The sequence below is a fragment of the Chiloscyllium plagiosum genome, unplaced genomic scaffold, assembly GCF_037043375.1.
Source record: "Chiloscyllium plagiosum isolate Xiang-an unplaced genomic scaffold, Cpla_swu_hap1 HiC_scaffold_2, whole genome shotgun sequence".
NCBI classification, from domain to species: Eukaryota; Metazoa; Chordata; class Chondrichthyes; order Orectolobiformes; family Hemiscylliidae; genus Chiloscyllium; species Chiloscyllium plagiosum.
In genome coordinates this window covers 94,031,355-94,056,060 of record NW_028270140.1, presented here as the reverse complement: position 1 = coordinate 94,056,060, position 24,706 = coordinate 94,031,355, and the positions used below count along the sequence as shown (strand labels likewise).

Genomic DNA, 24,706 nt, shown 5'->3' with positions numbered 1-24,706 from the left:
GCTCACTTTGAACTTCTTTTTTCTCTCACTTTTGCAGGTCAAAGGTGTGGACAAGGGTACCCACCTGGGCCCCAGTTATGTCCAATGCTTTGTAGGTTGTGTGGAACATCCCTTGTTCCAGTCCTACTCTGGCCCCCTCCCACAACTCTTTCTAGAATCATAGAATTCTTACAGGATGGACAGAAGCCATTCAGTCTATCAAGTTTCCATTGATCCTCTGAGGAGCATTCCACACAGACCCCTCCTTATCCCAGTAACTCTGCATTACCATGGCCAATCCACCTAAGCCATATATCTTTGGACTGTGGGGGAAACTAGAGTAGCAGAAACCCATACACAAAGGGAATGTGCAAATTCCATACAGACAGTAACCCAAGGCTGGAAATGAACCCAGGTCCCTGGAGTTGTGAGGTAGCAGTGCTAATTACTCAGCTACTCTGCTGCCCACTTCTCCGATACCTCAATGATACATCATCAGTACTGCTTCCTCCTCTCATCTGGAATTGCAAAAATTTAGCAATTTTGCTCCCAATTTCCAGCCTGCTCTCACTTTCACCTGGTCTATCTCTGACTTCTCCATCCCCTTCCATGACATCTCTGTTTACAATCCTGGTAACAGTCTTGCCACTGATATCCACTACAAACCCACTGATTCCACAGTTACTTTGACTATACATCCTTACAATCTGTTTCCTGTAAAGATTTTATTCTGTTCTCTCAGTTTCCCTGCTCCATTATATCAGATCTGATGATGCCAACTTCGGCAAACAGGCCTCCAAAACGTCCACCTTCTTCCTCAGCTAAGGATTGCCCACCACTGCGATTGACAGGGCCCTCAGCTGTGTCTGACCCATCTCCCCCACGTTGGCTCTCATCCCCCACTTCCCTTTCACAACAGCAATAGGGTTCCCTTTGTCCTCACCTATCATCCCATCAGCAAACATATCCAAAGGATCATTAGTCACTATTTCAGCACCTCCAGCGGGATGCCACGAGACACACATTCCCCTTCTCTCCCTTGTCAGCCTTCTGCAGGGAACATTCCCTCCAGGAAATTCTTCCTCCACTCCTGACACATCCCCACACCCCATGGCACCTTCCCCTAAAACTGCAGAAGATGTAACCCCTGCCCCACTTTACTTTATCCCTCCTCATTATCCAAAGCCCAAAACACACTTTCCAGGTGAAGCAGTGCTCAATCTAGTTGACTGTATTCGCTGCTCAGAATGTGATCTCCTTTGCATGGAGATGATGAAATGCAGGCTGGATGACTAATTTGCAGAATACTTACATTCTGCCTGCAAAAATGATGACCATTTCAAAACCACCCCAGTTCTAAGGCCAACGTCTCTGTCTCAGACCTGCTGCAGTGCTCCAGCGAAGCTCAGTGCAAGCTGGAAAAACAGCACTTCATTTTCCACTCGGATAACTGCAGCTTTCTGGTCTCATATCATATTCAATAATTTTAGGGCCTGAGAACCTTCTCTCATGTCCTTGCCCTCACAACAGATCTTGTCATCACATGGGCTGCTGCTACCACAACCAATTCATTGTCAGCCAGTAATGGTCCCCATTACTAGCTACTGATTCTCTTAGGCTGACCTTTACCCATTCTTTCCTCGTCCAAGTGTTATTTTCACATTCTCTGTGCTCCTTCTCAGCTTATCATTTACTCCTTCCTGCTCCCTTCACCCCATCTTCAGCATATATACCAACCTTTTCCTAGCTACAGTCAGTTCTGAAAAAGGATCACTGAATCTGCGATGTTAACTCTACTTTTTCCCCACAGATGCCGTCAAACCTGCTGAGCTTTTCCAGCAATAAAGGGGGTAGCTTTGAGATCCAGTTGTTGAGTGTGAGAATTCAAAAAGTAGGCATTCCCTAGTTAGCAGATTTAGGGGACAGATGTCCAAATTTAGGATTTACTTCAATGGAAAACCCATTTAAGTACTCCAATAGCTTTAGTTGTCAGAATCACACCCAACAGTAATAATTACTAACAGATAAATGAGCTGGTCATTTATGTGGTGAAATAAATACATGAATATTGCAACAATTTCCTAGTAAGTTTGAAATAGTGTTTATTGGACAATCTTTTTGCAACAAATCAGTAAGTAATTTCCAACATTTTATTTTCTCATCTTGTGTCATATTGCTGTTACAAGTAACAGATTACAATTTATTTTCATTGAACAGCTTCCTGGTAAAATAAATCAAATTTCCACCATTAGAGAAAAAAAACTTCGATGGATGAAAAAGTGTCATAAGTCACTTGGAAATTCAATATTTGTAGAGAATTAAAGGCTAGAATTGAGAAAAGACCAATCAGCCCATCAAACATTTCTTTCACAATCATGCATGTACAGTTCTCTATTTAGGATCATACCAAATCGAGCTGAACAAAGGCTCTGTAAAGTTTCTCACTGCCTTTCCAAGAAAGTTAAGTGAAATGAAACCTCAGACTTGACAATAAGCCCGATATTAGTTATCCATGTCCAGTTGCCATGACATTCCATTGTTTCAGCGGAATAATAGGACCATCTTGTCCCATTAATCATTTCTGCCAGTATTCATCATTACAACTCTCAATCTAATTCCTAACCGGATACTTACAGAGCTCTTTTGTTAAAGGAAAGTATTAATAACACTTCATCATTTGAGAATCTAGTCCAGATACCCACTAATTGGATGGGAAATCCTTGTAATCTCAAACCTTGCTTGAGGCTTTGTTAAGATTAACTTGTGTGAATGAAAATTATGGGTACACCTATTCCAGTCATCATCAATTTGACACAGCCAAGTAACTTATAAGATCAATGACGTCCTTCGAAATTGCATGCAAATTTGCAGATAAAATCTAGATTTGTTATGAGCTTGTGTATACTTATGCAAGACAAAATCATCAGGCTAACTCTGCAGTAGCAAATGATACAAAAATAGGAGAAAAAATAATTAAAGACGCAACCAAAAACACTCCATAGAAGATTTCAAATGAGGCATCTGAACTTTGAAATTCTACATTTTGAGGAAAATCATCCATTTTAAATATTGAAAAAATGCGCTTGTCACATATTTCTTTCATTAAGTTCACACAATTTTTAGCTTATTTAAAATGTAAGATTTGGGGATTATGTATTAACATGAAACAGTCCTAAATTGTTTTGAAGTTATGACTATTTGGAAAATGTATAGAATTACGGAACATCCAAATCTTTAAAAAGGAATAAAAATCTGAGGGAAACTTTCTGTTGAAAGGATTTTCACATCTCAATAAGGTATTGCATTGCAATGCCATTAAATTCATGATCTGACAGAGACCTGTCAGTGACCAGAGCCACCAAGCCATCCTGAGGCAAAAAAACAGTTGGCGAGATACTGCCAAAAATGGGTGATATTGTAAAGAAGCAATTACGGGTATCTAGAAAGACCGAAAAGATTGGGATTTTCTTCTTTAGGAAAGAGAAGATTTAATATCTACTGATTTTTTGAGAATAATTTCTGAGGGCTTAGATGTGGAGAGAATACTTCTACTTTTGGGAGAATTCAAAACGGAGGGTCAAAAATACAAATTAGTTCAGAGCAAATTCAATTCAATAGGGAAATTAGATAAAATATTCTTCCTTAGTAATTATTTTGAGTGTAAAATGTGGCTAAGTCAAATAGTTTAGAAGCCTTCAAAAGGCAACGGGATCAGTATGTGAATATACAAGTTAGGATCAGAAGCATACTACTCAGCCCTTGGAACCTGCTTTATCATTCAATAAGACCATGGCTGATCTGATTGTTACCTCAATTCCACATTTCCAACTACCCTTGAGATAAAAGAGAATAGTAAACACATGTTGAAAGACTGATTTGAATGTGAGGGGACACTTGGAGTACAAATATCAACACTAGGTGAATTGCCTGTTTCTTCACTGTCTATTCTGTGTAAAGAGAGCATTTGCTGGGCTCACTCTGAACTGACCTTCCTACATGACTCCACTGAAATGGGTACATAATCCAAGATTCAAAAGGCTGTTTTGTACAACTGAAAGTATTGATGCAGTAAGGAAATGAAGACATCCATGATGGTGAGATTCCTTGCAAGCAACAAATCTTACAGCAAAAGCCAGGTAATTTTTTACAACTATAATTGCTATTCAGATAGAAAGGGTGCAGGGAACTACTTTAACTAATAAATATTCCTTCACTTTAATCAGGAGCCTTTGGTAATTGACCTAAAGTTCTGTAAGGTTGCACCTTAACTAACCCTTCCACAGAAACATTGCAATACATTCCTCAAATTGTTGGTATATTCCCCAAATTAAATTATTTCCACTAGTTGTGAATTCCAAAATTCCTTAATACATTTCAATGCAGAATGAATCAGAAAAATAAAATTTTGGGAAAATGGTTTGAGTCTCCAAAACAAAGTTGGATAATTCTTCTACACTTGAGGAAAATCAATCTAATGGAAAACTGACAAACTTGTTTAACGTGTCTGTACAGGATCTGAGACAAGACCCGTAGAGACCGCCAGTTAGAGACATCACTCAGTTACTGCCAGTTATCTTAAGCACCTCAATTACTCTACGGGTTCTGAAAGGTGGTATTTACCAAACATCTTTTTAAATGTCTTTTCCTTCTCCTTCATTCTTTCTATTTACTTTCAGAATAGTCACAGAACAATAAAGTCCATTCTCCAACTGGTTTAAACAACTTGTTTTCCAAATCACTTATATTTAAGACACACATCCTCTTTTAGATCCCTACGATTTCTTGACAAAATGGCTAACACTTTGTTGACTCTTTATTTTCAAACAATCATAGGTTCGCACACTGCATTTTCTAATGATACTATAAGTAACTCAGGAACTGGTAGGACATAATTATCACATGCAAAAAATAAAGAATTGTACAATTGCTCTGTATTCTAAAGTTGGATCACTTTGGCTAGAAACTGAAGGCCAAAATACTGAACCTCTTGACTTTTGAATTTGAAATACAACATAACATGTACAGTCGTTTCCACAGAAGTTGTTCATTTAATGACAAATATCAAATAACAGAGAAATCCAGCATAATTCCCTCAACTTTAACTATTACCATTTGAAACACTTCTCTTCTGCTAAGTGTTCAGACATGATATTTACAACAATTTTATAACTGACAGAAGTTAGTTTTATTTTACTTTGACCATGTTATAAAAACTATGTCTTGCTCAAGCCAGTTCTTAATAACTGTGTATGTAGAAAAAAGAACATACAAACAGTAATAAAATGTCAGTCATTATTGTACATGCTGGCCACAGTTAAAAGTTCGGATCTAGGGGAAAAACACTCCATTGATTCTTATGTCTATAGTGAAATCTTATAAGGGCTGTTGCTCGTCTTCTTCATCAGGTGTAATTGATTATTTCAAGGATGAATAAAACTTAACAAAATGGAATTCAGATTTTTAACGAAGCTTATAATAAAATGAGATGTAATCTTAACAGATTATCTGAAAAAGGATCTGTTGAACAAGAGAATAACTGAATAAATTTAGTCAAAGACTGTCACACCTGAAAAATCCCATTACATCTATTAGGGGCTCAGATGTAACTTTTAACAGAAAGTGAGTTAGGAAGAAGACAAATCTTTCACTTTAAACTTACTGAATGCACGTTTGATTACAGCTGTTTTGAAAACAAAAACAAAGGAATGCTGGTATCAAATGATTCATAAAACAAAACTATTTTTGCGATAGAACTGATACCTGCCCTGAATCGTATTTTTAACTTTGTTCCATGGATATCCGAAAATCCATGATTTCAACCTTCAGAGGGCAAAGATTGTCAAAACAGGAACATACAAGTGGAAATGTATTGTCTTTTGTGATCATAGCTTAGTCCAGCAGAACCAATGCTTGTGACTTCTCTTGTACTCACTCTACATTACCGTATTTAAGAATTACAAGAACGACAAAGTGATAATACAGAAGATTCTTGACAGCATTATGATGCCGTTGACGTATTGGGAATCCAACCCATCTGATAGGCCCGTTCTAGCGTCCGCTTGCAATCCTGCATCACAGTGCTAAATGTGATATGTGGATATTCTTGAACTAGACGTTCCACTGTATCTTCATTCACCTGCAAAACATGGATTTCAGGATGGAAGAATTAAAAACACCAAGTCTAACCTCTCCCTCACATTTCATCATTTCTCAAACCACAGCACAGATCTTCAAGTATACTGGTTCTCCAATGTCTCATCGAGGGGATTATTCATTAGTCATAAACCAGACAGTAAATATCAGCAATAATGTTAGAGCAATGTCATGGCCCAGTCTAATGCTGATTACTTCTGACATCTACCTGTGCACATTTTCAACTAAGGTCATTTGATAGAACTTTGGACAGATAATCTGAGCTGAATTGTCCCTTCTGCAGCATATAAGTAATGGTACAGGTCAAGCAGATGTCAGCTAACACAGCACAGGCAGAGAATTAAGCCTGTGACCTTCCTGGTACTACATTACACAGTACAAATAATGACTGAGCCATCAAGGGATTTTGTCAAGAATATTCAGACAAAGTGATGATACAGCAAATCAACCAATTTGACAGCTGTATAAAAAATGGAAATACCATTTATAATCACATTCTTTTAAATGCCCTAAAATTATTCAAAAATAAGAATTGCTCACAACCTGACAGCAAATGCTTAAGTTTCAGAGTCAGAAAACCTGATGTCATCGTTGTAGTAATTACCTTGTTGCAATAGGCTGCAGAAGCAAATCTTGTTGGTCAATTTTGCAGGCGCCAGCTTTTCATTTCCAGATTTTGAAAACTGCAATTAAATTCTTAGAAATGCATGGTGGGACTTGAACTTGTTATTAGGAATGTTAGTCCAGGACTCTAGATTATTTCTCCAGTAACTATGTACCTACAACTGCTGTACATCATATTGGTCCGATTCAGTGCAGGAATCATCCACTGATTTTTGATATCATATGTTTCATGTTTACCTTTGTATTGGAATATAACTTTAAGACAAAGACATTAACCTATTTTTCTTACTTTAAATAATTTACATATTAAAGCATAATTTGTGGCCTCTTCCCTCATTTACACTTTGGAGATGTTAAACTATTAATTGTTCACCTAAACTGGGCCATCTTAACACCTCATTATTCAATGTCAACAACAGTTTTGCTGATTTCATTTTTAAAAAAAACTCTTAACCTGCACTATTATTTAAAATATAAAAACAGACTTTCTATGAAATCATACTCCAGATGGAATTATACATGTTGCATGATCCTGGTAAATGTAAAATTGGTTATTGTACAGAATTGTGCGATGTAGGATTTTTAGCAAAATAGGAGCAACAGTAGATGATTGTGCCCAATGAGCCTGCACTACCATTGAATAGGACCATGGCTGATCACCCACCTCAATCAATGCCTGTTTCCTGCTCTATCACATTTCCCTTTGCATCATTGACAAATTTCAGAATACCAATCTCTACTTTAAACATACTTGATGACTGAGTTTCCATAGCAGCAGTACAGGGCAAATTGATGATGTCTGATACATAAATGAGTCTGTGCAGGCTCTCCAGGGTAAGTGCAACAAGTGTAGGAAAGTTAAAGGCAGGATCACTCTTTTTATGGCACTAACTACCATATTCAGGTAAGCTTTAAAAGATATTAAGTCTTTGAACGAGTTAGTGTGCCAGTGGATGCATGAACGTGAAAATTGGGACATGAGTCAGAGAATCATAGGGATGTGCAGCACAGAAACAGACACTTCGGTCCAACCCGTCCATGCTGACCAGATATCCCAACCTAATCTAGGCCCGTTTGCCAGCACTTGGTCCATAGCCCTCTAAATCCTTCTATTCATATACGCATCCAGATGTCTTTTAAAATGTTGCAATTGTACCAACCTCCACCACTTCCTCTGGCAACTCATTCCATACATGCACCACCCTGTGTGTGAAAACGTTGCCCCTTAGGTCACTTTTATATCTTTCCCGTCTCACCCTAAACCAATGCCCACTAGTTCTGGACTCCCCCACCCCAGGGAAAAGACTTTGTCGATTTATCCTATCCATGCCCCTCATAATTTTATAAACCCCTATGAGGACACCCCTCAGCCTTTGACGCTCCAGGCAAAACAAGCCCAGCCTGTTCAGCCTCTCCCTATAGCTCAAATCCTCCAACCCTGGCAACATCCTTGTAAATCTTTTCTGAACCCTTTCAAGTTTCACAACATCTTTCCGATAGGAAGGAGACCAGAATTACACGCAATATTCCAACTGTGGCCTAACCAACATATGTACAGCCACAACATGACCTCCCAACTCCTGTACTCAATGCTCTGACCAATAAGGGAAGGCATACCAAATGCCTTCTTCACTATCCTATCCACCTGCAACTCTACTTTCAAGGAGCTATGAATCTGCACTCCAAGGTCTCTTTGTTCAGCAACACTCCCTAGGACCGTACCATTAAGTGTATAAGTCCTGCTAAGATTTGCTTTCCCAAAATGCAGCACCTCACATTTGTCTAAATTAAACTCCATCTGCCACTTCTCAGCCCATTGACCCATCTGATCAAGATCCCATTGTAATCTGAGGTAACCTTCTTCGCTGTCCACTTCACCTCCAATTTTGGTGTCTTCTGCAAACTTACTAACTGTACCTTTTATGCTTGCATCCAAATCATTTATGAAAGTGATGAAAAGAAGGGGACCCAGCATCGCTTCTTGTTGGACCCCATGGTTCACTGGCCTCCAGTCTGAAAAACAACCCTCCACCCATCACATTCTGTCTTCTACCTTTGAAGCAGTTCTGTATCCAAATTGTTAGTTCTCCCTGCATTCCATGTGACCTAACCTTACTAACCAGTCTGCCATGGGGAACCTTGTCGAATTTCTCACTGAAGTTCATATAGATCACGTCCGCCTGTCTGCCTTCATCAATCCTCTTTGTGACTTTTTCGATGAACTCAATCAAGTTCGAGAGACATTACCCACACACAAAGCCATGTTGACTATCCCTAATCAGTCCTTGCCTTTCCAAATATGTGTAAACCTTGTCCCTCAGATTCCCTCCAACAACTTGCCCACCACCGATGTCAGGCTCACCATTCTATAGTTCCCTGCCTTGTCCTTACCACCTTTCTTAAATAATGGTACCACATTAGCCAACCTTCAGTCTTCTGGAACCTCACCTGTGACTATAGATGATACAAATATCTTGGTAAGGGGCCCAGCAATCACTTCCCCAGCTTCCCACAGAGTTCTCAGGTACACCTAAACAGGTCGTGGGGATTTATCCACTTTTATGCTTTTCAAGATATCCAGCACTTCCTCCTCTATAATATGGACATCTTTCAAGATGTCACCATCTATTTCCCCACATTCTATATATTCCACATCCTTCCCCACAGTAAACACTGATGCAAAATGCATGTTTAGTATCTCCCCCATATCCTGCAGATCCACACAAAGGCTGGCTTGCTGATATTTGAGGGGGCCCATTCACTCCCTAGTTACCCTTTTGTCCTTAACTTATTTGTTAAAACCCACTGGATTCTCCTTAATCCTCTTGCACTTCAATAAATAGTTTAATCTATCAGTCCTATCTTGTTCTCAGCTTTGTCCCTGCTCTAGCAAATCTTCCTGCCAGTATATTAGCCCCCTTTCAATTCAGGTGCAATCCAACCTTCTTGTACAGGTCACATCTATCCTAAAAGAGATTCCAATGATCCAAAATGCTCCCATACAACAGCTCCTCAGCCTTGCATTCATCTGCTCTATCCTCGTATTCCTACCCTCACTAGCTCGAGCTCACTAGCTCGATTACCAGGAGTAATCCAGATATTACTACCCTCGAGGATCTCCTTTTTTAAATTCTTGCCTAACTTTCGATATTCTCCCTTCAGAATCTTATCCTTTTGCCTTCCTAAGTCATTGGTATCAATGCGTACAATGACCTCCTGATGGTCCCTCTCCCCTTTGAGAACATTCTGCACCATCTTTGAGGTATCCATGATCCTCGCACCAGGGAGGTAACACACATTCTGATTCTTCATTGTTGGCCGCTGAAATGTTTGTCTGTGCCTCTGACTAGAGTGTCCCCGAACACAATCGATTGCTTGGAATCTGACGTACCCCTCATTGCATTAGAGCCAGTCTCAATACCAGAAACTTGGCTATTTGCACTACATTCCTCTGAAAGTCTATCACCCCCTACATTTTCCAAAACAGCATATTTGTTTGAAATGGGGATAGCCACAAAAGACTCCTGTACCACCTGCCTATCCCTTCTACCTTTTTTGGAGTTAACTAATCTACCTGACTGTATCTGCGGCTTTTCTCCCTTCCTATAACTGCCATCCATCTCACCCCCCAGCTCTTGTAAATTTCTCATTGCCTCTAACTGTCACTCCAACCGATCTATTTGATCTGACAGGATTCGCAACCAATGACATTTATTGCGGATATAATCCTCAGTAACCCTTAAACTCTCCTAAAACTCCCACATCTGACAAGAAGAGCATAACACTTACTAAAGGCCATTTTGGTCCTTCCAATCTACAGACCCAGAAAATAGCACCGTCTTATTGCTCTAAAAACACTGCTCCAGTTAGCTCCAGGCTAACTTAATACTTATGGCTTATATTTTAAAAATGTAATAAAGAGACAGATCCCAATAACAACATATGTAAAGAAAGTACCCACTCTACTCACTATTGTAGATTTACAGTAAGGCTATACTTAAAACTATTCACTTATCTGTTTCTGTGCTGTGACCTCTCCCAAACAGGATTCCTCACGATCAGTTGTGAATTTCGCTGTTTGTTACGTTTTCCTAGACACACTCCGATGTCCAGCAATACATGAATTCAAACAGCAAAAGCAGTAACTGTGTAGATTCACTGCTGTGTCAGTTAGCAGTGTAGGTTTCTTTCTCTCTCTCCCTTACTGGCCATGTGCTCGCTGCCATTATCTGTCTTTCTCCCTTTAAAAAGTGCTGTTGTTTTGACTTTGTCTTCCTCCAAAGTTCCAAAACAATTGCAACAGCATATAAAACAGTAATTGCTACTCCTGGAAATCACCCCCAATACCTAAAATACCTCAAAAAGGAGCAGCTGTTACAGCCACAAATGTTCCCGTCCTCCAGACATATGAGTGGGGAGGTGAGCATGTGAGCATGTAAATGTGTTGTGAGCATGCAACTGAGTATGTGAGCGTGCGAGTGGGAGTACGAGTGGGTGCATGAACAGGCAGAGAGTTGGTGAGCAGGTGGATGAGTGGACAATCTGGTCAACAGTCGATTTGGAGGGTGTGGTCAGTTCAGGGTGTCAAATGGATCAGATTGGCTGTGAATTCAGGTGAGTGGTTAGGTTAGATGTGAGTTGAGTTGAAACTTTATTGCTGGAACAGCACAGCAGGTCAGGCAGCATCCAGGGAACAGGAGATTCGACGTTTCGGGCACAGGCCCTTCTTCAGGAAAGAGTTGAATCAAGTTAGGAATTGGGGGAATGGTCAAGTCAGGTGGGCAGTGATAACAGGGAGCAGTCAGGTCGAGTGGGTAGTTGAGGGAGACCAATTGTCATATCAGGTATGATGTAAGGTTGAGAAGGCTAGCTGGATTAGGTAGACAGTTGCTGAAGTGAGGGCAGTTACGTTGTGTTGGGTGGCTAGTCAAGTTGGGTTGGCATGTGTCATCAAGTCAGAAGGTGGGAATGCTGGAAGGAAGAGCTGGGATCAGGACAGAGATGAGGTTGTGTTTCTTGGTTCAGTTCTACAGCTAATGTGTAAATTAGACCAGGTATTAAATGTTGTAAGCTTTGTTAAGTATGCAGGTATGTGGCTAGGTATCGAAGCTAAATTTCTAATATTGAACTCAGTGTTGGACACAATCACTGAATGACTTGAGCAGTGCAAATTTAAAATTTCCAGGCAATACAATGCATATGTGGGTCAGAACACATGCAACGCAGACTTACATCCAGATTTCACCACTCTGGACTTTTGAAGATCTGGACCAACGCGTGTTGCTAGCTTATGTTAATGAAAAATAAATTAATTAGTTCTCAGCAATGAAATATAGTGACCTGATTTGTACTACAAGAGTTCAATTACATTGTTAAACTGCTTCCTAAAATGGCTTTATAGTGCTGGGTTTTTCACCTGTTCCTGTAAAAACTGCCCCATTTATAAAGCAAGAGATGTTTAATAATCATAAAAAGTTTATGACATATGGCTGGGGGAGTTAAACCTCTTGTGTGTATGAGCCAAGAATGAGATACTTCAGCTTTTGCTTGCCTTTGGACACATGAGCATAATCTGGCAGCAATCCACTCCGTGCTGATGCTGATTTGCCAAAGAACCCAAATTCTAAAAGTTACGTACCAATATATATTACAAAACTTTCATTTCATATGGAAGCTGACTTCATGCTAACTGGGGGTATTATTGATAGTCAAAACCTGGATGCAAAAATAACCAAGGATAGATCATTAGGAATTTGGGATGTGATGGTTCAAGGACAAAAGTAAAATATTGCTGTACTCACAGTGGGAAGGCAGGAATTTAAATGAAAATTGGGTATTAAATTTCGAGCAGCATTATTCAGTGCACTCTCTGTGGCAACACCTCTACAAGAGTCCACTTGCCAACCAATCAGCACTTTCCTTTCATGGAGTACAAATGCTGATTTACAGAGACACTAAAGTTCTGTATTCCTAAATTATTATATTATATAGAAGGCAGGATTGCTTAATAACAAAAATAATGTTCTATGTTATCATAGTTGATTAGTGGAGCACATTTACAAGTCAAAAAGGGCAATTTAAAGTCATGATCATCATACTAGTGCCTTATAACATATTACAGTTTTACTTAACCAAGAATGTGCAATTGGCTTTGCTGAAGGAAATAGCTTTTTGTAAAAGTGGGTTTGGGCCCCTAAATCTGATGGCAATGATTTTTGGCAGTGCAATTTAGTTTCGCACATTTGTCCACAACTATTAAGTTAAATTAAATAAACTGATAAATGCACAAAATATCCTGTGGGCCACACCAAACAATTAGTACTAAGAATTCTCTCCATATGACCATACCCTACTCCAGGCTGAAAGAAAACAAAGAAGCATGCTCGGTTAAGGCCCGAACCACCACCACCCAAAACATTCATTCCCTCCAGTACTATTGCAGTGTCTGTAGTGTGTTCCATATACAAGATGAACTGCAGCATCTCACTATGGCTCCTTCAACAGCACCTTCCAAACCTGTGACAGCAAACAACTGGAGGACAGGAGAGAAAATGGATGAATCAATCATCATCTCCAAGTTCTCCTCTTAACCACACACCATCCTCAATTAGAAAGATACTGCTACTCTTTCACTGTCATGCATCAAAATCCTGGAATTTCCTCCATAGCAACATTGTTCCTGCACCACATGGATTGCAGGGGTTCAAGAAAGACGCTCACTGTCACCTGCTCAAGGCCAGTTATGAATGAGCAATAAATGCCGGCTGTGACAGCAATACTCACACCCAGTAAGTGAATTCAACAAATGTGGAAATTGACGATTTTAGTAATAATGCAGATATGTAGTTTGAAGCTCACCTTGGGCTCAAATATGAGACAAAGGTCACAAAGAATCATTAGAATTTCAACAGTGCAAAGAGAGGTAATTCGGTGCAATGAGTCTGCACTGACCCTCCAAAGACCACCCCACACCCCCTCGTTTTGCCCAATCCCAGCAGCAAAGACAGTGACTTCAATCATTCCAATATTCAATTGGAAGAACTTTATGCTCCAGAAAGGCAAAAACAGAAGTGAAGATAATTTGGTTAAGAGAGAGATAAAAAGAGTCAGGCAAAGGAAACATTTTAAAAAATCCAATTTAATCACTTTCAATCTCCAATAATAAAAAAAACTTCCACAGTTGTGATAATTAATTGTCAGTCCTAAAGATGCTGACTGGCAGAAATTATCCTCTACACAAGGTGTTAAGTGTGTGGCAGAACCCAAATGGAATGTCAGTGAGCAGGTTACTGTTAAGCAAATGGTGCTTGATAACAGTGAGGACTGATGGGATGTTTATTGGTTGGACTGGATTAGTTTTGTATTTTATGCACAGGGCATATCTAGTCAATTTTCCCCATTGTTGGGTTGATGTCAGTGTTATAACTTTACTAGAATAGCTTGGATCAGGGAATGACAAGTCTGAACAACTCAACTTCAGTACTATTGCCAGAATCTTATCAAGATCCACAGCCTTTGCAGTATCCAGTGTTTTCAGCCATTTCTTGATAGCACATAGAGTGAACCAAAATGATTGAAGAATGGTGTCTGTGATGCTGAAAACCTCTGGGAGAGCTTGAGATGGAGCATCCGCTCAGTCCTTTTGGGTGAAGACTTGTTGCACATGCTTCAGACTTCTCTTTTGCACTATTGTGCTGGTCTCACATGTTCGATAGCAGATGATTGAAGGCTTCTGAAAGTATTCATGCAAATTTGTTTCTATTGTGGCATTTACAACACAAAAGAGAAAACATTGAAAGACATTACCTTACTTTTGGGTGTTTCTGAAACTTATTCACAGGCTGAGGGCATCACTGGCTGGGCCAACATTGTCACTTATTCTTAACTGCCCCTCAGAAGGCGATGGTAAGCTGCTTTCTTGAACTATTACAGTCCATTTAGTTAGGAAGAACATGGCGCTGAAGCAGTTTCAGATTTTTGACCCAGCAACATTGAAGGAATGGCAATATATTTCCAAGGTAGGATTTAGCTTAAGATGTCCCAGAGATTGGAAAGTCTTTGAGTAGTTCGAAGAGGAACTGACTGAAGTTAGTTGACAATATAATATCCCCTAGAAAAAGGAGTTATCTCGGAATTTAGTTTGTGAAACTTCAGGCTATGAGTTCACACCAGTTTGGTTAGAATTCTACAGATTATTAAAAGACTGGATAAGTCTAAGATTTCAGTATTGTGAATTGTACAGGAAAATGACTTAGAGTCATAGAGATGTACAGAATGGAAACAGACCCTTTGGTCCAACTCATCAATCCAACTAGATATCCTAAATTAATCTTGTCCCATTTGCCAGCACTTAGTCTATATCCCTCTAAACCCTTCCTATTCATATACATATTCAGATGCCTTTTACATAGTATAACTGTACCAGCCTCCACCACTTCCTCTGGCAGTTCATTTCACACACGCACCACCCTTTACGTGAAAAGGTTGTCGCTCAGGTCCCTTTTAAATCTTTCCCCTCTCACCCCAAAACCTATGCCCTCCAGTTCTGGACTCCCCCAACCCAGGAAAAAGACCTATCTCCTATCCATGCCCCTCATGATTTTATAAACCCCTGTAAGGTCACCTCTCAACCTCTGACGCTCCAGGGAAAACATCCCCAGCCTAATCAGCCTCTCCCTATAGCTCAAATCCTCCAACCCTGCCAACATTCTTGTAAATCTTTTCCAAACCCTTTCAAGTTTCATAGCACTCTTCCTATAGTAGGAAGACCAGAACTATACACAATATTCACCAGTCACAGGAGGGCAGCTAAGAGGGGAATAAAAAAGCTAAGTCAAACTTGTATTTGGACATGGAAGGAAAATGGATCAGGTTTTTGATTTGTTATAAAGTAATGGTGTTGGGGAAAAAAATGAAATTTTGTTTTGCCCTGTATTTTGAAATATTTCAAACAGTGTTACATTTAGAGAGCTTGGTTTGGTTTATTTTATTTTTATTTATTTGGTGTATTGAACTTCCTTTCTATTGTTAAACCAAATCTGCAGTCTTGTGTGTGCATGTTTCCATGATTGACTGTGACATTAAAAAATATAAAATATAATTTATCAAGTCACATTTCATTCTGGGACCTGCCTGTTCAGTAATGATATCAGATGGAATCATAATATAGGGCATGAGACAAACTCAAGTAAAATTTGAATGGTAAAGATTCAAAAAAGCTGAATTAAATTAACATAAAATGACATATAACCTTAAAAGGTTTGTTAACACAGTATCATATACCTGGTTTCAAAATGAAAATCACTTTGCTCACATACTTGATGACATAAACTTAATTTTCTAATCTCCTGCCAAGTGTGAATTTAGAAACTCATTCTTCAGAATATGAAATCCCACTGTCTTATTTCTAGAAGTTCACAGGAAGTCTGGCAGAACACCAGCAACAACTAAGGTTATTTTCCAAAGACTGTACAATCTCCTTATTCTTCTTGTGAAAATACTGTATACTACTTATGTTTATCTATACTAAAGTTCATATGTCAATGATATACCCATTCTACAAGATTATTAATGTCATCTAGTAATTTTCTTGCAGTCCCCTTCTGGATTAACTACATCTTCCAATTTGGTGTTATCTACAAATATTGAAATTGTACATATGTACAGTCCAACATGTATACAAATTGTAAATAATAAAAGGCAATGATTCACACATTGATCATTATGGAACACAGCTGACCAAGTTTTATTCATCGGACTTTCAAGACCCTCCCGTTCCAGAGATGTGTAATAACGTCTCTGAACAATTGATTTGCTTAATAAAAATAGTATAATAGAAAAAAAAGGTTCAACCTCTACTTGATGCATTTTACAACCAGATTGCTATCCAGTCAGTTACTTGCCTCTGAATGCCATATGCCTGTTCGAGTTTGTGATATCTTCATAGAATCCCTACAGAATGGAATCAGGCAATTTGGCCCATCAAGTCCACACCAACCCTCCAAAGAACATCCTGCACAAATCCACTCCCTACCCTCTCTCTGTAACCTTGCACTTCCTATGGCTAATTCACCTAGCCTGCACACTACAGGGCAACTTAGCTTGGCCAATCCACCAAACTTTGGACTATGGGAAGAAACCGGCGCACCCGGAGCAAATCCACAGAGGGGGAGAATGTGCAAACTCCAGACAGACAGTCACCCAAAGATGGAAAGGAACCCAGGCCCCTGGCACTGTGAGGCAGCAGTGCTAACCACTGAGCCACCATGTCACCCTTCTTGTGGAAGGTCTTTTGAAAACCAAGATATTTTACATTGAATATATTACCATTGTTGGCCTGTTACTTCATCAAATAATACAATTATTTTGGTAAAAGCTTCACCTTTCTTTTTGAAACATGTGCACACTATTCTAGAATTTTCTACATCATTTAGTAGTCAAAGGTTCCGCTGATCTTCTTATCATGGATGTTAAGGTTAGTCAATAGTTCCCGCATTATCCTATTTTAATTAACCACATTAACTATCTGCCAACACTTGATTCCTTTTTCTGTAAATTTTGAGATGTGTATAATAAGGTCTCTGCTATTTCTTTCCCAAAATTTTGTTACGCATATGCATGCAATCCATTCCGATCAGGAGTTTTATCCTCAAAGTTTGATGGTAAACAAATCATCTTCCCCGTATACATCTTTAATAGATTTATAAATCTTCTGAATTTGCCTTCCGATTTTAAATTCACAATGTTAGTCTCCCTCACAAATAATGAGGCAAAATTATTATTTATTGCTTTAACCATTTGCTAATATGGACCTGAGTCAGTGACTCAGTCCTTATTTGGATTTTCTTTTCCCCACCATCCTCCGTGGTAACTAAAACATGACCAATAGAGAGCAGGAAAAATTTAAGGTCACTGCAGCACTGCTCCTTGATCTGCTGTCAGGAGACCACCTGCTCTCTTTGGAATGGTAAGGTATGCTTTCGGGCACGGTTCTGGGACAGATTTTGGAAAGGTCAAATGCTCATTCTAGTTGTTTAAATTAGACATAAATGAATGTAACAAGTGTACAAATATATGTAACAAGTGCATGAATTCATCAGAACAGCCAAACATACTGGAGCTTAAAGGGAACTGTCAAGGCATTGAACTTTCCTTCCCTCTAAATATTTGAAATAAAAATACTGCCTTAAGTGTTGAAAACAAGCTGTACTAGCTATTTCACTATGTTAAAGGGAGCTTCAGGGTTGTCACTGCAGGATGCCTGTCAGTTCAGTGTATGATTAACAGCTCCAAGTGTTTACAATGTGATACTGTGAACTCAAGTGCTTTTTTTTAAATGAGGCATTAATTGAAGTCAAATGTAGCAAATGGGTCTTTAGCAAATTTTCTTAAATGTCTTTATATAAATTGCTGAATTCATTCACAGAAACACAGCAGCATAGGAATTAGGAATACGTTGATCAGCCCTTCAAGCATATGAATACACCAAATAGAATCAAATGTAGAGCAAGCCTGCCCCAATATTCAAGAAGATTGCACCTGATTTAGATGTGTTCTCAACTTCACATTCCTGTCCATCTCTCAAAAAAACTCCATTCTCTTATCAATCAAAGATTCTAATTCCACCTGAATAAGTGCAACGACCCAGCTTCTACTGCTTTCTGAGGAGGAGAATTTCTCATACTAACTACTCTCACAAAGAAATAAAAATCCCTTCTCTGACTAAAAGGTAGAGTCCTTATTCTTAAACTTGTGTTTTGCTGAAAATAAATTGTTGACACTTTTCGTCTTGTATGCAACAGGATAATTTTCCCAAATATAAATAAGCAAAAAACATTTTTATGGCAACAAAGGAAAGTGCTGGTTGGCAAGTGTACACTGCTTGCCAAAAGCATTGCCACAGAGAATGCACCCATTAATCATAAAAAAAAGAAAAAAAACTGCGGATGCTGGACATAAGAAACAAGTACAGAAATCGCTGGAAAAACTCAGCAGGTTTTGCAGCATCTGTAGAGAGAAAGTAGAAATAACATTTCCGGTCCAGTGACCCTAATTCAGAACTGAGTTCTGAAATTGATCCAAAATATTAATTCTGAATTTGGGACCTGAAATGTTAATTCTGTTTTTGTTCACCTATTGTGACTGACAGTTAACAGCCAGGCTTTGCTTAAATTTTAAGCCAGGCAGGTTGACACCGATTGCTCAGGGCATTGTCCTGAGAAATGAACCAGTAAATGGCGTCACAAATTTGGAGAGTTGAAACAAGCGTCATGTCTAGCCATATTCTTTCTGTCTGCAAAGGACAGGGCTCTGCATATCGATGTATGTAATTTTCAGTTTATGCAAGTTGGCTACATTGTGTGCTTGATTGACAATCTTCAATTAGTTGAAAATGTGTTGCTGGAAAAGCGCAGCAGGTCAGGCAGCATCCAGGGAACAGGAGAATTGACGTTTCGGGCATAAGCCCGTCTTCAGGAATGAAGAAGGGCTTATGACCGAAACGTCGATTCTCCTGTTCCCTAGATGCTGCCTGACCTGCTGCGCTTTTCCAGCAACACATTTTCAGCTCTGATCTCCAGCATCTGCAGACCTCACTTTCTCCTCAATCTTCAATTAGTTGTCAACATAATTCCTTGCACATTCAGAATTATCTAGCAAATGCTGTCCAATTGCAGATTCACATCTAATGTTGGTCACTTACAAGTTCTGGTTGGCTATAGCCAGTGCCTTTGCTTGTTGTGAATAGCTGAAGGGACATGGCTTTCGATTTGATTGAACAATATTTGGGGGACACAGTCTACATACCAGCCATCACAACAACAATGAAATTTTTATTACTTATTTGTGTGACAGCAGAACATCATTTTTGGCTTGATGTCAGTATCCTGTCAGTGCAAGCATCATCACTCCTGTTGCTATTGCTTTGCAGCTGCAGAAACAGTTAGCTCACCTGCTGCTCTTTTCTGGCCTAAAGGGCCAAATGACCTATTCCTGTTCCTAACTTTTTCATTTGAGGTATCTTATCCTTCTGTGGTAATCTTAAGTAAACAGAGCACTGTTTGGGACCAAAAGAGACCATCATAGGTCCTTACATGAGTTTGCACAATTCACAGTGAGAAATCATCTAATTAGAGTCACAATCATCCTGCAGGATGACTTTGATGTGCCCCACTACACATCAAGTTTGTACAGTGAAGAAAGTTTCGGGCAGCACTACCTCTCCACACCTTGTGAAATGTTTTGTTGAGTGCAAGATGAAAAGCTTAGTCTTTGAACAATATTCAAGTTCTATACTACCAAATAACAATTCGTATTCTTAAACTGAGTCTGCTAGTTTTAGAATTCCCACAAGAAGATATCCACCCTATCAAGCCCCCTCAGGATCTTGTATATTTCAATAATATCATCTCCCAGTCTTGTAAGCTCCAGGGTTATTCATCCAACTTCTGCATTCTTTATTCGTAACAAAAGCTTTCATCCCAGGAATGACTTCATTGAACCTTCCATGAGCTGTTTTTATTCAAAACGGTTCACCAAATTGTTTCGTACTCCAGATAAGATCTCACCAACGCTCTGTATAAGTGCTGTAGTGAAACTTCCTTGCTTTTATATTACATTCCCTCTACAGTAAACACCAACATTCAATTTGTTTTCCTAATCACTTGCTACCTTGCATATGATCATTGAATGAGTCACATACCAAAACTTCTCTGTACCCCTTAATTCTGCAATCTTTCTCAATAGATACTAAAGTAGTTTATTGAATCTCAGTGGGAGTGAGAAGTCTCCACATGCCAAATGTTGGGTGAATTGGCATGGAAAGTGTAGGGGAAAAGGTGGAGGGCATGAATTGGTGCTGAACTGGAATGGGATTATAAAGGACTATGGAGGGCATGGGTCATTAATAAAGGATGTAAGGGTTCTCGCAGATGAGTAGAGAGGAATTGAATGGAATGAAAGGTATAACAGGCCATGGGGGCGGGGGTGGGCAGGAGGGGCAGGGGGGTACTTAATGTAGTATGAGTTGGCACGGATAGTGCGTACAGTATGAATGAGGGTGATGTAAAGGGTGAGGGCTGTTTTTTGTTTTTGAAACAAAACTGCAGCAAATTCCTTAGATACAAGCTATTTTAAAAACCCTATGTATACATCCATCTTCTCCAGTGGTTAACTCTGAACACTTTGAGTACAGCAGATATAAATCCCATAAACACCAGTCTCCATGAAATGAATATCTGAATTTGGATAAAGTGTCCAGAGCTTGAAAATCTCTCAGGAATTCCCCTGACCCAGGAACAGAAACTCAGGTCAAAGAGTGCTTTCTACTACAGATATGTGCTTCTCCCAAAATATGTATAATCCATATCTTTTGACTTGGAAATTAATAGTATGTAATACTGTTTTACAACATCCATCCCAAATTTCAGCTAAGTCATAGAATCATAGAAATGTACAGCACGGAAACAGACCCTTTGTCCAACTCGTTCATGCCGACCAGCTATCCCAACCTAATCTAGCCACATTTGCCAGCACTTGGTCCATATCCCTCTAAACCCTTCTTATTCATATACCTATCCAGATGCCTTTTAAATGTTGCAACTGTACCAGCCTCCATCACTTCCTCTGGCAGCTTTTCCCATACACGCACCACCCTCTGAGTGAAAAAGTTGCCTCTTAGATCCCTTTTAAATTTTACCCCTCTCACCCAAAACCAATGCCCTCTAGTTCTGGACTCCACCAGCCCAGGGAAAAGACTTTGTCTATTTATCCTATCCATGTTCCTCATGATTTTATAAACCTCTATGCTCCAGGGAAAACAGGCCCAGCCTATTCAGCCTCTGCCTATTGCTCAAATCCTCCAACCCTGGCAACATCCTTGTAAATCTTTTCTGAACCCTTTCAAGTTTCACAACATCCTTCTGATAGGAAGGAAACCAGAACTGCACGCAATATTCCAAAAGTAGCCTAACCAACACCTTGTGCAGCCGCAACATGACCTCCCAACTCCTATACTCAATACTCTGCCCAATAAATGAAAGCACACCAAAAGCCTTCTTCACTATCCTATCTACCTGTGACTCTACTTTCAAGGATCAATGAACCTGCACTCCACGAACTCTTTGTTTTGCAACACTCCCTAGGAACTTACTATTAAGTGTATAAGTCCTGCTAAGATTTGCTTTTCCAAAATGCAGCGCCTCACATTTATCTAAATTAAACTCCATCTGCCACTTCTCAGTCCATTGGCCCATCTGATCAAGATCCCATTGAAATCTGAGATAACCTTCTTCGCTGTCCACTGCACCTCCAATTTTGGTGTCATCAGCAAACTTACTAACTATACCTCCTATGCTCAGATCCAAATCATTTATATAAATGACGAAAAGTCAAAATATGGATTCTGAGTATTCCCTCATCCAAACTTCAGCACCCATTATTTCTCGCCTTTCTTTACTAGCTTGCTTTGTTACTTATTTGCCTTTGTGACAGGTTGCCTGAGAGGGAGTATTTTAACTGAGAAGAGAGTCAGGATAGGCTTGGTTTGTTTTCTTTGAAGCAAAGAAGTCTGAGAGGGGGCCTGATTAAGGTGCATGGGTGGGGTGGATTAAAAAGCAGCTGTTCCATTTAGTTGTGGGGTCAATAACAATGGGGCAGCAGAAGATTTAGAGGGAATTTGAGGATTCTGAGGTCCGGAATGCACTGCCTGGGAGGGTGGTTGAGGCGGAAAACCTCACAACCTTTAAAAAGTATGTGGATGAGCACTTGAAATGTCATGCATTCAAGGCTATGGGCCAAGTGTTGAAAAGTGGAATTAAGGTAATCAGGTTAGCACAGACTTAATGGGCCAAAGGGTACGTTCTGCGCTGTTACACTCTATGATCCTATTTCTGGATTCTCATTTTAAAGTCATACGAACAGACAGGCTTAGTCCTTCATTACTCCTGTTTTGGGTTACTGCTCATTTCCATCACCATTGGTTAGAAACACATTAAAAAGTCAAACAAGCATTAGGCTTTATCTCTAGAAGGTTGTAATTGAAAAAGAGGGAAGTTTATATAGAATCAATGTTAAATCTTCGTTTAACCACACTCAAGGCTGTGCACAGTTCTCGTCATCATATTATAAGAATAATACAGAGGCATAGGAGAGGATACAGAGATGATTTATAGGAAAAGTACAAGAAATGCAAGTGTATATGTAAAATACATAAAAAGGAAAGGATGAACTAACTAGGATTCTAATTTACTGAAAAAAGGCTGAGGGATAATGATAGAGGTGCTTCAAATTATGAAAAATTTTGAAAAGGTTAATACAAAGAAAATGTTTTCACATGTGAGGAACATTATAACCAGAATCCATCAGTATAAGATAGTCACCGCAAAAAATTCCAATAGGTAATTCAGAAGAAATATCTGTACCCAAAGAATGCTGATAATGAAGAATTTGATGTCACAGGAAGTTGAAACAAATAACATAGATTTGATAGAAATATACTTGAGGGAATGAAGAATCAAGGGCTGTGAAGAAATTTTAGATAAGGAAATACAGGGAGTAGAGCATGGACAGCTTGATCCTAAATGTCATGCATTCCTCTTTTCCTGGATTACTTCTCATCTCCCACTCCTCCAATTCTCTCCCTGTGGGGTAATGCTCATCTTCCACAATCTCCATTGCTGACTGTGTATTAAATGTCCATCACCCATTCTCTCCATTATTCTGATTCTGGATTACAATTCATTTTCCATATATTAAGAACCACAAACAGGATTTCCCCAGCATTACTGGTCCTTTCTTTTATCACACTCCAGGAAATATTTGAATTACCTGTTATACTACTATGTCTGAACAACATCAGTTATTAAGAGATAGAAAAAGGACAATGTTTTGCTCTACAATGTGAATGTTAACAACATTAAGACCAAAAAATGCGGCTTTATAATGTTAGCTTTAGAAACTATTTACAAAAAAATTGTCATGATCTGACAAATATCTACAAGCTGTTACCTTCACTGTTCTGAGTGGATGAACTGCAAGTCATGGAACACATTTTGCCAACAAATCACTCTTTCTGTTGCTCTGATTGCTTGACAGCACCTTTAGATGCTCCATGGAAAACAGTCCCAGCCTGTTCAGCCTCTCCCTGTGGGCGGCACGGTGGCTAGCACTGCTGCCTCACAGCGCTGGAGAGTTCTCCCCGTGTCCCCGTGGGTTTCCTCCGGGTGCTCCGGTTTCCTCCCACAATCACAAAAGATGTGCAGGGTCAGGTGAATTGGCCATGCTAAATTGCCCGTAGTGTTAGGTAAGGGGTAAATGTAGGGGTATGGGTGGGTTGCGCTTCGGCGGGTCGGTGTGGACTTGTTGGGCCGAAGGGCCTGTTTCCACACTGTAATCTAATCTAATCTATAGCTCAAATCCTCCAACCCTGGCAACATCCTTGTAAATCTTTTCTGAACCATTTCAAGTTTCACAATATCTTTCCGATCGGAAGAGACCGGAATTGCACGCAGTATTCCAACAGTGGCCTAACCAATGTCCTGTACAGCCGCAACATGACCTCCCAACTCCTGTACTCAATATTCTGACCAATAAAGGAAAGCATACCAAATACCTTCTTCACTATCCTATCTACCTGCGACTCCACTTTCAAGGAGCTATAAACCTGCACTCCAAGGTCTCTTTGTTCAGCAACACTCCCTAGAACCTTACCATTAAGTGTATAAGTCCTGCTAAGATTTGCTTTCCCAAAATACAACACCTCGCACTTATCTGAATTAAACTCCATCTGCTACTTCTCCGCCCATTGGCCCATCTGGTCAAGATCCTGTTGTAATCTGAGGTAACCCTCTTCACTATCCACTACACCTCCAATTTTGGTGTCATCTGCAAGCTTACTAACTTTACCTCTTATGCTCGCATCCAAATCATTTATGTAAATGACAAAAAGTAGAGA

The 24,706-nt window shown here is 39.6% G+C and overlaps 1 protein-coding gene across 3 annotated transcripts in view; it reads right to left on the bottom strand.

The window, feature by feature from the left end:
• Positions 1–2,628: 2,628 nt before the first annotated feature.
• fbxl17 (F-box and leucine-rich repeat protein 17) overlaps positions 2,629–24,706 on the bottom strand; it is a 791,762-nt gene continuing 769,684 nt past the window's right edge. For all 3 annotated transcript variants that reach the window (XM_043710307.2, XM_043710291.2, XM_043710299.2), the window contains exon 11: positions 2,629–6,115. In XM_043710307.2, coding sequence (XP_043566242.2) covers positions 5,978–6,115 — 138 coding nt within the window. In that variant the 3' untranslated portion in view covers positions 2,629–5,977. The remainder of the gene's footprint in view (positions 6,116–24,706) is intronic.